The 16,708-nt window shown below is 38.2% G+C and overlaps 1 protein-coding gene across 3 annotated transcripts in view; it reads left to right on the forward strand.

Annotated features, from left to right (window-relative positions):
- The window catches only part of ppargc1a (peroxisome proliferator-activated receptor gamma, coactivator 1 alpha), a 563,573-nt gene that overhangs the window by 497,932 nt on the left and 48,933 nt on the right, over positions 1-16,708 (forward strand). For all 3 annotated transcript variants that reach the window (XM_073064905.1, XM_073064906.1, XM_073064907.1), the window contains exons 3-7: positions 1,890-2,084; positions 2,505-2,627; positions 5,375-5,591; positions 6,727-6,772; positions 6,886-6,959. In XM_073064905.1, the coding sequence (XP_072921006.1) occupies positions 1,890-2,084; positions 2,505-2,627; positions 5,375-5,591; positions 6,727-6,772; positions 6,886-6,959 (655 nt within the window). The remainder of the gene's footprint in view (positions 1-1,889; positions 2,085-2,504; positions 2,628-5,374; positions 5,592-6,726; positions 6,773-6,885; positions 6,960-16,708) is intronic.

Genomic DNA, 16,708 nt, shown 5'->3' on the forward strand with positions numbered 1-16,708 from the left:
GCCTTAATGTTTCTGAATACCTTTGCTGTTCGGACATTTAAATTTAAACTAAAAATTAAATTATTAACAGTTTTCTTTTAAACCAGCTAGAATGATTTTTGGTAATAATTCTGTATCTCCTTCTGCAAATGGATCCTTGACTTCCTCTTCAGGAGATCATAGTCAGTAATAACATCTCCTCCTCCTCCAGGCAGCATCCATGGAGAAGAATAAAGAGCCTGAGACCCTTCATTTCAGCCTGAGACCCTTCATCAGGACAATATACAGTATGTTTCCCATAAGAATAAATGGGCTGGACTGATATATAGATAGGTTACACAGTAGCCTAGCTAGTAGAGCTGCTGTCCCAAAGCTCCAGTGACCTGGGTTCAATCCTGACTTCCAGTACTGTCTATGTGGTGTTAGCATGTTCTCCTTGTGACTACATGGACTTCCCCTACCACTCCAGTTTCCTCCCACATCACAAAGACATGTTGGTCAGCAGTTCAATGACTGCCATATAACAGCTAGGCGGGCAACAGGAGAATTAGAGGGGATAGATATGGTGGGAGCAGCAAAGCAAGGGTTAAACTGGTGTTCTGACAGAACAGTGTGCAGACAGTGTACAGTTCAAAGCTGAACCAAACCTTTGAGAGCTGGCCGCCCCTTCTGTTCAGCCTTTTCTGAGTGTGAAGTTTCAGTAAGGTAAGAGTCTTTTTATAACAGTGATGATGAGGTATTTCTTTAGACAGAAGCTGCTGCTGAATCTGTGGAAGCCAACTCATTGGGTATATTTAAAGCGAAGCTTGATAGGTTCTTGATTAGTAAGGGTATCAAGAGTTATGGAGTGAAGGCAGGACAATGGAGTTGAAAGGGAGAATAAATCAGCCATGGTGGAATTGAAGAGCAGGCTCAATGGGGCAAATAGCTTAATTCTGCTCCTGTGACTTATGGTCTCATGAACTTGTGAACATTAGCTCATTATTCCTCTTTTTCACTATCTATCTATTCATCTATTTCTCTATCTATTGTAAACTATAATAATTGTTATGTATTGCACTGTAGTCCAGACACAAATTTCATGATATACATGTCAGTGATAATAAATCTGACTCTAATTCTGATCATTTTTACAATCTTCCCATAATTGAAAAAAGAACTAGCTTGCTACTTGTCTTCCAAACAGCCGGACAATCTGCACTTGAATCTAGGGCATGTCGTGTCCTGCTCTGTATTGACCATGGTATGGTATTCAAGAACAGCCTGGAGAATGGGCATACAGACCTAATTGCTTAGGAATCCCAGCAAGGTCTGATCCTGCCATTGGAATCAACCATAGGAGCCTAGGAGGGAGCAAACATGGGAAATGGTCAGCTGTGCTTGGTCTCTGGTGGTTTTTTAATTGTTCATGCAAGAGTCACAAAATTTATGCTGAGAAATCTGGGCCATTATTTTCCCTTCATTTCTGAAATTGATACTGAGATAACATTTTTGAATAATGCCTGTTTTGTAAGAGAGTTAGCCAACTGAAAAACAAGTGTTAATTATATGTATGGTTTACAGTTATGGAGCAATAACTTTGTCATTGTAGCACTTTAACTGGGGAAAAGCAGTGTCATGGTCTAATGGTCACAGTTGCAGTGTGTGAATACATTAGCATTCGGGTCCACCTCAAATTTATCTGCTAAGTTTGTTGAAAGGTCAATATTTGAAATATGAATTCTAGTCATCTATGTTTAAACAACAATAATATCTGAAAGTTCCAGTCCTTTCATTGCACAGCTATACTATGTACTTCTGCTATGTTTTTTTTAAGTTGCAGTCTGTTTCTCTGACAAATAAACTAGAGGTTTATGTTTGGATTGAAAATCACACGAGTAGCAATTAAAAGATCCTTTCTCTTTTGACAGAAAATGGATGAAGAAAATGAGGCCAACTTGTTGGCTGCTCTAACGGAGACACTAGACAGCATCCCAATAGATGAAGATGGACTGCCATCATTTGATGCACTGACAGATGGGGATGTGACCAGTGTCAATGCTCCTAGCCCTCCTTCAACACCTGACGGCACCCCTCCAACTCTGGAGGCTGAAGAGCCGTCTCTAGTAAGAATCCTTCCTACTGTTTAGCAAGATTTGGATGAGCCTCTGGCTACTCGCTGCATGGGTATGATGTAGTCAAAATAAGGTTTGGATTTTTAAATTATGGCCACAAGGAAAATTAACGTAATGAATGCCTCAGAAATATAATTTTAAGAAGATATGCTGCATTTTAAGAACAGGTTATATAGTAACTTGGGTACATTATTACAAAAGGCTTCTAAATATGCACATATGTAAGTATGTTTCTCTCATTCACAACTTGCTATCAACTATTTCTGAAATAATTAAAAACAACATAGCATAGAATCTTGCAAATGGGGTAATTTGAATGACTCATGATTGGATGAAAAATTGTTTACATACAGAGACTGCATATTTCATGCCTTGTTTAAATTTTCCACCTATTTGATTGTATTTTTCCAGTTGAAGAAGCTCTTGCTGGCTCCAGCTAATTCCCAGTTTATCTACAATGAATGCAATGGAGGCAGCTCACACATTCATGCGATCAGTAATAACAGGATTATATCAAGCCCTGCTGTTGTCAAGGTACATATTAATGGTGTAATCAGTAATTTTTGTCCAGGTCAGAAAGGAATATTTTATTCTTTGAAGAATGGGAGTGATTGCAATATAAACTAATGAACTTCATATTCTGCAATGATTGAAAATCCAGATGAATTATTGACTTTTATTTCAATAAAAACTTGTGGATTACTAACTTTAATTGTATATGAAAGAAAAAAATCAGCAAGAGCATATATAATAATAGGAATGACTAAATTCATTACACTTGGCATACAATTTCAGATTGGACTACCTTGTATTGTATTTTGGAATATTGACTGTGTCATAGCATATCAAGTGCATTGTAGCTACGTGGCTGAAGAACATTAGGCAAGGCTGTTCCACTATTGCAAAAATGTATTGTCTTAGCATATAACGTCCACAAAGAAGACAAATTCAATCTGTGATATTCCTGCCCCATCAGTCGCGCGCGCATGTGCGTGTACGCATGTGCGCAGGTCCGTTAGTCTCGATAGACCATGGATTTGCGCCTTGGAAAGTTCCCAGGGCGCAAGCCTGGGCAAGGTTTTTTTTAATGGAAAACCGACTGGCAGGCAGTTGCCTCCACAATGTTGTCCAAGGGAAGGGCATTAGGACCCATACAGCTTGGCACCGGTGTCATCGCAGAGCAATGTGTGGTTAAGTGCCTTACTCAAGGACACACACGCAGCCTCAGCCAAGGCTCGAACTAGTGAGCTTCAGATCACTAGACCAACGCCTTAACCACTTGGCCATGCGCCAACACGTAAGGTAAATAGTCCATCAATGGTGGCAAATCTCACCAATATCTTCTCACAAGTGAAAATCAAAAGAAACCACAGTAGCTGTAAATTGTTAGCATAAACAAAATATGCTAGAAATACTCAGCAGATCAAGCAGCTTCAGGATCCTTTCATCAAAAATGAGAAAGAGGGAAGATGCTCTTGGATGTTAAATTTCCTACACAAAAAGGTCAAAAGGTGATCACCCTGGAGGGAATAGGTCACCTTGTCTTCCCACAAAGCCTTTCCAACATTTATAAACATCATTCAGAAATATTATACAGGTAATATGGTTCATTTGCAATTGCAAATCCAGTAACATTCAAGATGGTATGAACAGTGGTTTCCCTAATTTCTCCCACCTTCCCTCTTCTTTCCTTTTCCGTTCCCCATTCTGTCTCCCCTCTCACCCCTTCTTTTCACCTGACTATCACCTCCCTCTGGTGTCCCTCTTCTTTCCCTTTCTGCCATGGTGCATTCTCCTCAACTATCAGATTCCTCCTCCTTCAGCCCTTTACCTTTTCTACCAATCACCTCCCTTGGTGTCTCTCCTCCTTCTCTTTCTGCCACAGTCCACTCTCCTCTACTGTCAGCTTCCTGCTTCTTCAGTCCTTTACCCTTTCCACCTATTACCTCCCAGCTTCTTACTTCGTCTCCCCTCCCCCATCCACCTGCCTGCCCCTAACCTGGCTTCATCTATCACATTCCAGCTTGTGCTCCTTCCCGTCCCCCACCTACTCATTCTGGCTTCTCTCCCCTACTTTTCCAATATCGATGAAGGGCTTTGGTCTGAAACTTTGACTCTTTATTCCTCTCCATAGTTGCTGCCTGATCTGCTGAGTTCCTCCAAGACTTTGTGTGTGTTTTTCAGAATATTACCTGTTTCATTAGAAGAGTCCTATTCCCCTGCTCTTTCTCTCCAGTGCTGCAAATTATTCTCATAGGGACCTATCCAATGCCTGTGTCAATCCCCAATTGATTCTGTTTGCACCATTTTTACAAGCAATGAATGCTGGAACACAATTACTTCTGCATGGAAATAATTGTCTCTCCTCCTTCTTGTAATCTTTCGGTCAAACTTTTAAACATTGCCCTCTGGTCCCTGAAACATCCATTAAGGGACAGTTATCCTCCATTTACCATGTCTAAACCATTCATGTTCCTGTTTCATGTTCATGTTTAACACAATATTATTATGTTTAAGCAGAGCAGTATGGCTCTTGCTCAAAATTGTGGGAAAATGATGCATGGATTTTGAAGTTTGTTTCCTTTCTTGAACAAATAGCCACACTTTAACCCAAGGCCAGCACTCACAAAATGATTTAAATTTTCTGTGATCTCATTGAATTAATAATATGTGATATCTGGCCTAGTTATTTAGTGTAATCAGTTTTTACTTTTTTTGCCTTGCTGTGATAATGTATATACTTATTATCTGCTGATTTGCTATTTGTGGATCCCTTGCCTGTAAGTATGGCCTGAGGTCATACCAAAAATATTTTGAAACAGCCCAAAAGAGTGGGCACATTGAAAGATGACATTTTTTTTAACAAAAAAAAACGAAGCCAACAGAAGAATTACAACACTCTGCCTCCTCCCCTCTGCCAGCTTCTTTTCCTTCCAATTTCCATCTCCAGTTGTTGGTGCAGAATAAACCAGCTGTCCCCCCCCCCCCCACCTAAGTCACCACTATTCAAGAAAATATTGAGTGCCACGTTATTTCCACTTGCAATGGTGCAGTGGTCAAGATGACTCTATCAAGCATATGATAGAAGTACTTTTTGTATTGTTATATTATCTTACTGTATATTTACAGACTTTAATGTGTTTTCTGAGTGGCGGGGTGAAGATGCAGAGTTTATAGTTTATAGAAAGCAATCATTATACTAGCAAACTAATTCTTCTATTAATAGTTGATCTATTGAATAAGATTTAACTGTGCAAATTGTTTCCTTCTGCCCTTAAAAGGTGGAGCAAACGTCAAGTCTAAAGGCAATAAGGAATGTTTGCCATCAGCAGAAATCGCAGGCCCAGCGTCGCCGATGCACAGAACTGCTCAAATATTTGACTGCTAATGACAGCCCTCCTCAGTCTCGAATAAATGAGCACAAAATTAGTAGTAAAGACAAAAGCATCTCTAAAAAGAAGACGCAGTTGCAATCCCAGCAATCATATAACCTGCAAGGTAAGAAGAAAGCATACAATAATATCATCATCATAAATTTGCATTTTTATGCATATTTTTCTGGGTTCTGTGGTGTCAGTGTCAGCTTCTTACTTCAATGGGAGTCAAACCACAAATCTCTACATCTGCCGGTACAAGCATCTGGATCATCCAAAGCCATGAGGTTTAAAATTCACAATATCAGCAGGAAAAAGTAAAATTAAGTTATTATTAAATGAATTTGAATTAGGAAAAGAATAGTCAGTCTTTGCAATGATATCCTGAAAACTTCTGGAATGCTGAAAAGGACAATATGGTTCATTAATATAATTCAGAAAAGAAAATCTGAGATACTTTCCTGGTCTAGCCTATATGTGACCCCAGACAAACTATGATGAATTACATTGATGTTTAATTCTTTAGACAACTGCCAATTAGCTGCAGAGTATATACTAACACATCATAGACTTCTGCATCTGTACCCTACAGCTTATGAGTGTATAATGATCCTGATGTATCTAACCTCCTGTCACAACAGTAACCCAGCGCTGAGTCCCAGGGTGACTTTTAGTGAAGAACTGAGCTAAGGGGCAAGACTTTCATATGACACTCTCACCAACAACAATGGAACAGTGACTGAGTCCTTAGTTTTAGAAAATTTTGTTGAGGATAATAGATAATCAGGAAAATAGGGAGGATCACTTTCTTCCACACTAAGCTTGTACAAGTAGATGTAGCAATCTCATAGTGTAATGCTATGAGATCTCTTTCATTCACCTCAGAACATTATTGCCATGAATATTGCCCATAGAGTAAGGAAAGCTTTTTTTTAAATCAAAACTCTCCAACACATGGAGCCCACAGAATCTGCAGTGGTGCAACAAATTGGGGTTTTCTTCCCTCTTATTAAAGGGTTTCAAGCAAAATGTCAACATTTCCTTTCTCTCTAGCATGGGGAAAATTTTCATCTGCTATGTATTTCTATCATTTTCTGATTATAGAGTAAACACATTAGCAATTGCTTTAAACTGCAAAGGTTTAATCCTGTTGGTTGCAACAATTTTTTTTGCTGTTATTTAATCAGGAAAGGAAATGTAAAATACCATGTATTTAAGGTTATTAATGGTTCATTTAGCTTTGTTTTCAATTTTGACAGCACGACCAACAACTCTTTCTCTGCCCTTGACACCAGAATCATCAACGTAAGTGTTTCAAAATAATATCAGACTGCTCATATTTGGAAGAGCAATGCATTTGATACTTTTTTAACTGCAAAAATATTAAGCAACTGAAAGGAATAAAACACCTTTTTTAGTGATCCAAAAGGTTCCCCATTTGAAACCAAGACCATTGAACGTACGTTGAGTGTGCAACTTTCTGGTACTGCTGGTAAGACTTCTTTTTTGCTTCATTTTATATTATCAATTAATTCTTCATTAAAGTTGAATTAATGATTCAGTAACAGGATTACATTTCCCAGAAATAGTGTTGTTTCCTTGATATATTCTCCAGAGTGTTTTATGATAGATCTTTGTAAGCTAACTTTTACTGAGGAGTTCTCATTATTGATTTTTCCCTATACAAATTAGCATATCAGCGCCTTAACTACTAAAGGTATTCAGCAGCCACTCGATTTGACAGGACATCTGAGAAAACATAAATGCAGAATAAAATGAGTCTGCTGGGGAAATAGTGTTATACAACTCAGCAACAGGCAATTTACCCCACTGAGTTCATGCCATCCATCAAGCACCCTTTTGCACTAATCCCATGTTTTGCTAACAACCTGCTACACACATTTGCCTCAAAAGGAAAAAAAAATGACCCAGTTCCAATATGTTTCTAACATTCCAAAATGCTTTACAACTGCAAATGCCTATTTGGACCAGAAATTCATCTCCATAATACCAACTGATGCTTTTGCTTTGCAATGTTGAAAATTGTATTAATGATTCTTTTTTACACATACTTTTGAATGTCTTAGCAATCTGTTGCTAGTATCACATGCTCATTTTTGGTGAGTTTTTTTATTCTTGTTAGCATTATTTGCCTTGTTCATGCTTACGCAAAGGATATGAATATAGTGCAATACCCAAAACTAGTCATCAGCAAGATTTTTGTCCATTTTGGTCAAAAAGTAACAAGTCATTCTTCACCTGTAGGAAAGCCATTTTGTTTCTAATGCTAGAAACTCAAAACAATGTTATTGAAATGAAGAAACACTCTGAACCTCTACTCATTGACAGACAACTACACATCACACTATAAACTCATGGGTTAATCACACAAGTTAATTCTAACTCATGTATCTTCAGTAACTCCTCTGCAGATAAAATGACTTCTCCTTATGGACTACTTACACTTAAAATTACACTTTCTTTTCACCTTCAACAACTTTTCTGTGAAAGAGAATTTCTAAGTAATTGTCCAAAAACTTTTTTTTTCTTGTTACTTAGTGTGGAGGTGAAATCTAGGCCTCTGCAAAACATATAGTTACTATGGTGATCATCACCCTACATTTTAACTGCCCAGAAAAATATGCAGGAAAAGACCAAAGTCTAGAGAGGCTATTCTTACAGTAAAACAGTCACTAATGAAATCTGTGACATCCTTAGATGTTCAGTATTCAAGAGGGCTTCACAATCAACGTCAAAGTTATCATTACGCTCAGATTTCTAGCCTTCAGATCATTACAGGCTGCTGCTGATGATCCATGCTTCATCTTACTGTTTACTGCTGATTTAAAGAGGGCACATACATTTCATGGAAATTGCAAAGATATCTTCAATTTTTGTGGACTTCCCTAAAATACAGGCACCCAAGACTGTATTCATATGATGATCTTCCTTGTAGAGACCTTTGTAGCAACTTCCTGCAGGCATATATGATTGTGGCTGTGGAAAGTCTTTCTGAATTTTAGGCACATAGAACATCTATCCTCCAAGTAATGTTTTAATATCTCTGGATCTAAGAGCACTCTTCCCTTCCCTCTGCTGAAAGTGTGGCAGCCATTCCTGAAGCAGTGGTAGGTTACTGTAGATGGAAAAGAGCTGGCCACTGAGGTCTCAGCTACAAGATTAAGTGCTGGTAGCTGGGTGATTATGCAATGAGTAGCTCTAATTGAAAGTGAGAGAGCATTTTGTCATGCTAGGAAACATGACAATGCTGCTGAATGAACCTTACAGTGGAAGTTTGTAATCTTTATGGTATTTTAAAACAGTATTAGAGCATCACATGATGCTGCTTTGGTGTCAGTGTAAAGTAAAAAGAAAATTTTAGGCAATTGTGCCTACAACCATCTGTTAAATATAACCTGTTATTACCCCAGTTTTTCTTCATGCAAATACTCATTAAATCAATAATAAAGGCATACACTGCACATTATATTTTACACAATACCTGGTAATTCAAAGTTTATTATATGCTTTTGTTATTGTACTTTTCATAATTACCATAATTAATTCAATATTCACAATTGTTGATAACCACCAGCCTACCAGCCATCAAGAATATACATACAGAAAGGTGCCAGAAAAAAGCCAGTAACATCATAAAGGATTCCACCCACCTTGCTCATGGACTGTTTTACCCACTCCCATCAGGGAGAAGGCTATGTAGCACCCATGCTGGGATCACCAGACTCAAAACCAGTTACTTATCCCAAGCAGTAAGGCACCTCCACTCGTCACAGCAACCCCCCCCCCCCCACCATTACTTTATCATTTCCTGCCAGAGTTACCTTATGTACAAACACTCCTGTGCCTAGCACCTCTTTATGTGCATACACTTAATCTATGTATTTAAATCATCTCATATAGTTACACTTACTGCGGATTTTTCTTTTGTTGTTGTTGTGCTGTTTATCTTATGTGCAGCATTGGATCCGGAGCAACAATTATTTCATTCTCCTTTACACTTGTGTACTGGAAATGACATTAAACAACCTTGAATCTTGAAATGCTGGTGGAGAGAAAAGTCAGCATTTCAGGCTGAAGCAGTTCATCTGGACTCATGAGGGGTCCTGATGAAAGGTCTCAGCTCAAAATATCGAATATTTATTCCTCTCCATAGCTGCTGCCTGACCTATTGAGTTCCTCCAGCATTTTGTGCATGTTGCTCTGGGTTTCCAGCATCAAAAGAATCTCTTGTGTTTATTAATTCAGCATTTCCATTTCACTGAAGTATTATAGAGCATGGTGTAAACTGAAGATTCAATAAGGAGCAGTGGAATACAGTATTTATTTCTTTCATGAGGCTCACTGCTATAACTCATTCACAGTTTTCTCATTTGTGAGTTATGTTCTCTTTTCATGTAACATAGCTGAGTGTTTGCAGTAACTGTATAAGATTTGTGCATTGATCAGTTAAAAGCACTTTTCATAACCACTTTTAAGAGTTGAAAAATTGGATTTAAAATGCTTCCTTTATGCTACATTACACCCAATTTAAGCAATGGGATCCATAATTTGAATACTTTGAATAGGAATTCAAGTCTATTTGGGTCATATAATAGAAATGGTTAACCTCTATATGGATGATCTATTATGAACATCATGATTTTTCATGCCTTTTGCACTATTGTATCATATCTAAAAGAAAATTTCTGTGTTGATAATGTGATCAGTTTTAGTGTGTGTTTTGTGAATGTTTGTTTACAATGCTGGAAGCATTGCAGAACCCTTGCTCTGACAATTAGGCAGACCATAGTGTGTCTGATCTTATTGACTCAAAACAACTGATGGTTAGAAGGTTAAAGTAATGGATGGGGGATTGGCTAAAGGATAATAAACTGAAAGTAGCCGTGAATTTTCTAGTTGGCAAACCTAGCAATAGGGTCTTTTGGAATTAGTGCTGTATCAGTAGTTTAAAGATTTTTTAATAACTTTGATGGATCGAAAAGGCAGAGTATTGGGACCAGAGGTGAGAGTCGGTTCGATTCTGCCCACTGCTCTGTGAATTTTTGCTTGGCTCTGCGCTGAACTGAGGCTAAGGCTGTGGCCTGCTCTGGCTGCTCCCGGCTTTGTGTCTGTGGACTCACTTTCATTCTGAATGCTATTTGCTTACTTTCTTTGTTTGCATGATTTATTTTTTCTCTCTGTCTGCACATTGAATGCTTGATGGTCTTTTTTATGGGTTCTTTTGGGTTTCCTTGCTTTGTGGCTGCCTGTAAGGAGACGAATCTCAAGTTTGTATAATGTATACATACTTTGATAATAAAGATACTTTGAACTTTGAAATGTAAACAGGTAAAGAATAATGCATGAACGTTTGTTAATAATACAAAATAAGCTTGGAAAGTAACAGTGAGGAGGATGCAAAGCCCTGCAGTAAAATATACTGTTGTACTGCAGTAAAATATAAGTAAGTGTTAAGAAGATAACAGATTTGATTATAATGTGAAAAGCTGTATCGCATTTTGAATGATGGGATGTCATTAGAATTTGGTGTACAGAGTGAACATGGTGTGCTACTGTATGAGATGTGTAAAAAAAATGAATTGTGCAGGTACAGCAGGCAATTACAAATACTAATGGTAAAATGGCTTTTATTCCCAGGCTGTTCGAGGCAACAAATCAAAAAGCCTTGGTGCATAACATGGATGCAGTAGATGCAACAGTGACATTCATCATTGTGCAATGCATATTTGAACGAACGAGTACCCAATTGGACCATACATGTATAACACTGAAGCAATGGGAACCATAAGCAGGAAAGCACAGAAAGATGTAATCCCATCCATGTGCAATTTCCTACCTTCTACCTTTATTGGGGTGTTAATTACAGAGGAAACAGATGGGGTCAGTTCAGCTGCAGTAATGGGCCTGATATTGAATTATCATTCAGCTGATGCCTTCTACATTATTTTTACTCAACACCCAGCACACCAATTGTCTCCCCAGGAATCTGCCCCTGCCACCACAACACCCCCAAAGATCAGCAAAGTGGTTGGGTGCATATTCCATTGTTCTTCTCAGCAGTCTTCACACCATTTCATCCTACTATCCATTATTTCCATCGTTTGAACAGTGGAGCACCTTCACAGCTCCAGCTACCCTGGAAGGATATGCCGCATAGTTTATATTACATGCAAATTTTGAATTAAAATGAACATAACTGCTCGCAAGTTAGCAGGTTGAACTACCTATGCATACGATGCTCTTCATGATGAGTGTTGATGAAAATAATTCTGTGGCAATAGCAGAAGAAATAATGTGGATTTCCTCCATGCTGTTATTTCAGTACGTTTTTCAGGTATTTTATTTTCTAAATCCTGGATGTTCCAGGCTGTAAGATAAGGATCAAAAATTATTCTCAAGTACATGGGATACTGTAGCAGTTGAGAATTAGACCACTTCTAAATTAAGATTCCACTGACAACTTGGTTTACCACCTACACATTGCTCATTTAGCATTGGCATTCACAACCAATTTTCTACTCTAAAGTATTATAGAAGCATATTACAACACTGGAAAGGGCTAATTTAAATTAAAATCTGTCAGGGAAGTTGAATATGAGTTTAAATGAGAGAAAAAAAACAATTTACAAATATAAATATGAATTAAATTAAAATTAGAAATAGAAAAACATATTTTTTAAACAGTGGATTCCAGTTAATTGGGACACATCAAGACCAGTATATTTTGGCTCAATTAAGCGGCTTGCCCAGTTAGCCAAAATTGCGCCCTCCAAATCCTCATTTTCACTGTAACATTCAAGTTGATTGTTGATGCCTTCAAATTCCTCATAGTCCCTGACGTTGAAATACTGAAATCATTTCATTTTCACTCCTGGCTGTTTCTCACATCTCCAAGCCTGAACGCTTTAAAGTGCAGTGAGCAAAACAGTTTTGAATTGCCTTTCTGCTTATTTCTCACCAACTATCAGTGACAAAAATTACTGCTTTTTGAACGCAAACATACGCAACTGATTCCATTTAAAAACTGTTTGTTCTAAGTACAGTGTAGTGTCTAATGGTCACACAAGCTGGCTAGGAACAGTTTGGCAATGGTCTCCTGTCCTAATTAATTGGCGAAGTGTTCCAAATCAATGAATGAAATCCCAGCAATTTTCTGGATTCGTTTTTGTTTTTTAAGACTTGTCCCCAACAAGCGGCTGTTTTGATTACCAAATAATTACAATCCAGTGTATTTAAGAATAGAAATTTTCTTCATGCATCATGTATTCATGGAGTAATCTTCCAGGTACAGTGTGGAGGTGAAAATCTTGGAATCATTTTTTAAGAAGCAGCAGGATAAAGCATTGAGATTCCTTGTGGATGAATGGCAGTTTGCTAATGCTCCCATCTTCCAATTACTCTAAGCTAATTGTCACACTGCCCATTCTTAACCCATTAGCATATTTATATAATAATGACTACTTATCAGCATATTATGCAATTAAATAAGATTTATACCTTTCAATTCTTTAGTACATTGGTGATTTACATTATTAATGATTATAACATTTATATTGGTGATTGAAAATATCTTCTGTTTTTAGTTAATATAGGCCTTTTCACCTTATTCTATATCTAACTAATTATTGTTCACATTTAAAATTCAGTACTCAATATTCCTGGATCTTTTTTTTAAAAAAAGGACCTAACTGCATTCAAGCTAAAAAGAAATCCCTGTGAGATAACATTACAATATTAGCAGGACTATCTCTTGCGTATTATACAAGGGTGACTTGATTGCTATGATGGACAAGAAGTGAGAAGAATAAAGAGAAAAGAAGGAATGGAGCAGTGGGGCACTGAAAAAAGAAATAAATGAGAGAAAGGCATTAAAAACATATGTGAAGAAAGAATGAAAGAGAGAAACGTATGAGTGGAGTGGAGAATGATGAACTACTGTCACTAATCAAAAAAAGATACTATGAGAACCACAGTGGAATGGGCAGAAACTTTCACTCTTGCTCACCAATGTTATATTAGTCACTAGGACTGCTGGAGTTCAAATCTATTGCAACAATGAATGCTAACGTTCTGAATATGAGAGGAATTACAACAACTCTTACAAATAAAAACATAAAACGCTGGGTCTGACAGCATCTGTGGAATGCTAAACAAAAGTAATGTTTCAAATTGATGATCTCCATTCAGACAGTGACTTTGCGTCTGTGAATAAGCAAAGATGAATCAGAATCAATCAGGATTGATAACAAATTCATTGCTGTTTTTCCTGTCCCACACAAGAATATTGATCTCATATATAGAGTTCAAAAATTACATTGGATCTTATTTACAGTAACACAATTAATGAAGAGATCAATATCCCTGTATTGCATAAAAGCAAAATCATAGAAAAAAACTATGTCAGAGCTAACTCCTTAAAAACATTTGTTCTTGCCTCTGAGGCTTCAAAATGACTGCAAGAATCACAGAAGAAAGCTTCCTGGATTTCACTCTTTTACTTTCATCAGACTGGAGAAAGTTTGCATTTCTCATGGCCTTACTCCGTAATAATGACATTTTATGGGGGTATATCCACGTATGAGAGCATTTTTCTTTTTGCTTCTGACTTAGGAGAGAAAAGAGGCAGAACAGATGTAAATTGGGAGTGTGTTCAGCAAAGCCATGTCATTTCCCTTTTCCAAATACTGCTGATTTGAAAATGAACACCAAAACTATATTTACACTCAGTGGGCATGAGTGCTTGAAAGGGTCAGTTGTATTACCTGGCAGATAAGTAAAAGATAGAGAAAGCCCAAGGGAGTATAGGGCAATCAGGGGCTTATCTACAGAAAATAGCGCCTGTGGCAAGCACTGAAATTACACCCCTGTCCAAACATCTGACACCCATCTTTTAGATAACTTTACCATAATATCAGCTCAAAAATACAAGTCAAGCTTGTTAATCTTTCAATTAACGAATTATGGCACTACTTGAAAATTGTAACAGCACCTTCCTTGCTTTTACTGATGCAAATTGGTCTATAATGTGATCAAAGTCAGTTTTTTCAATTTCTTCTCTTTCTACACTCAGCAGAGCAAGATCACAGAGTCTGCCTTGACCCATGGAGGCTCTCAAATATGAATGTATTAGTTTTAACTTGCTGAATGATCTCTCACAGCTGGCGATGAAACTGTGATGGTTAGCATTATCTAAATAGCAATGCGAAGATTAGGGAAGCCGCTCTTATCTCCATATTGAACAATAAATTCAAGAAACTCTTCTGGTCTTGATATTTTCATGTTGATCCGCCTTGATAGCAACATTCTGCAATCCAAAATTTCTTCATATAGCTGCTGTCCATCAACATCGGAGCTGTACAATTCGCCCACATTTTCGCACTTCTTCTTTAGGTTGTTACTGTCGGTGCCATAACACAGTCCCTTGACATCGAGAAGGAACCCAAACTTGGCATCAGTGTCGTGCAAATGAGCGAACCTTACGTCCATTTCTCTGTGAAGACAGTCGAGTGTTCCCTTCATGACCCTTTCCATTTCCTCCTTAGCTGTTAACCCAGCGTCTCTCGAGTTCTCATCAGCCATTTGTTTCTTTCGTCTCTGACATCTTTCAACTTCAATATTCCATTCTTGACAGAGACCGACTCCTTCTTCGAGTGACTCATTGACCAACACTTCTCTTTCATCATAAAAATGTTCTTGGAGGGCTTTCAAATCCAGGGCAGCATCATGGAAGTTCATGCTAGAATCCTGCAGCCTCTTTTGAATACGGTCAATGCGAATGAGTACTTTGTTCCAAAATCCTAGCAAAATCAGAAACTCATTCTGAGTCGCAAGGAATTTTATGCAGTGAAAGATTTTTGTCAAGATATCACGCCACTTCTGCTTTTCCTTCTCAATCTGTGACTGAAATACCGCGTCAGTAACTCCTCTGTTTCCAGCTAAATTTCTTTCCATTTCTTTCCACTGTGTGAAGCATTCCCAATGATTCTTAGCATTTTCATGAACACTAATTCTTTCAGGTGCTTTCCATTGGTTGAATCCATTTTCCTGCTCCAATGAGGATTGATGGTCTGACCGGGAATAGTGAAGACAACAGATACAAAATGCAGACTTTTTAGAAGGGGAATAGACCAGCCATCCGCGAGTCACTTCCTTACCATGACCATTTCCCAATTTCCTCTTGAACCAAGTTTTGTTCATTGAGTGGTTATTTGTTGGTAGGAAAGGCCCCTCATTGTTCTGGCAATACTTCGAACCTTGGAACCCAGCTTTATTATTTCTGTTCTCAACGTGTCAAGCAAAATTGCTTTTCCAGTATCCTTGTCAAATTTCAGAAGTCCAATGTCATGCTGTTCAATCACTTCTGGTATAACAGTTCAAGGCTCTTTGACACCATCCAGTTCACTAGGTTCAGTGTCGTCAGGTTCAATCTCATCAGATAAAATCTCATCAATAAACTCAACATCACCACCACCACCATCGTCTTCCCCTCCTGTCATGTCCACATTCTCTGTGGCAGCCTCACTCTTAATCTCGCCATCCTCGGATTTATCTGACTGGACTTCCTCCTCAGCTTGTGACGCATTTGTACTTGATCCACCTTCGGATTCTAAGAAATTTGTAGCAGGTGCAGGCGACTCCATGGAACGTGTCGAACTACTTATTCCGCACATGAAGAACTTGCTCGACTTCTTGGCTTCCTCCGCCTCCAACTTTAGTCTCTTCTGTCCTTCAGCTCCACTTTCCTTCTTCTTTGTGAAGAAATGTTTCATGGTCTTCTTACACAATGCTCTGAAATAAGGCCATCCTAGGGCTTCCCAGCCATGTTAATCAAAGACAGATCATACATCTAAAGAAAATTATTTTTTTCACTATCCAAGGATGGCTTGTCTGACTTTAATAGAAACTGCTCTGTGGCACCCCCCTTCAAGTGGTGCCCAGGGCACGTGCCATACCTGCCATACCTTAGATACGCCACTGAGGGCAGCATTTGCTCTTTGTGACCTCTTCAATCTTTCTGCGTGTGAACCCCAACATTGTGCCCTGCACAGTCTGTGGATAAAAGATTTTCACTGATATAATAAGCCTCCCACGTAGGAACATCATCCAAAAAAGTGTTAAGAAATCCCCTTCAGGTAGTAATGCAGTGGATTATTGATCCCTCCCCCCCCCCCCCCTTAACTGACTACCTCAGTTTCATTGCCCTACTAAGTACAAATTATG

The sequence above is a fragment of the Hemitrygon akajei genome, chromosome 13 (genome assembly GCF_048418815.1).
Source record: "Hemitrygon akajei chromosome 13, sHemAka1.3, whole genome shotgun sequence".
Taxonomy (NCBI): domain Eukaryota; kingdom Metazoa; phylum Chordata; class Chondrichthyes; order Myliobatiformes; family Dasyatidae; genus Hemitrygon; species Hemitrygon akajei.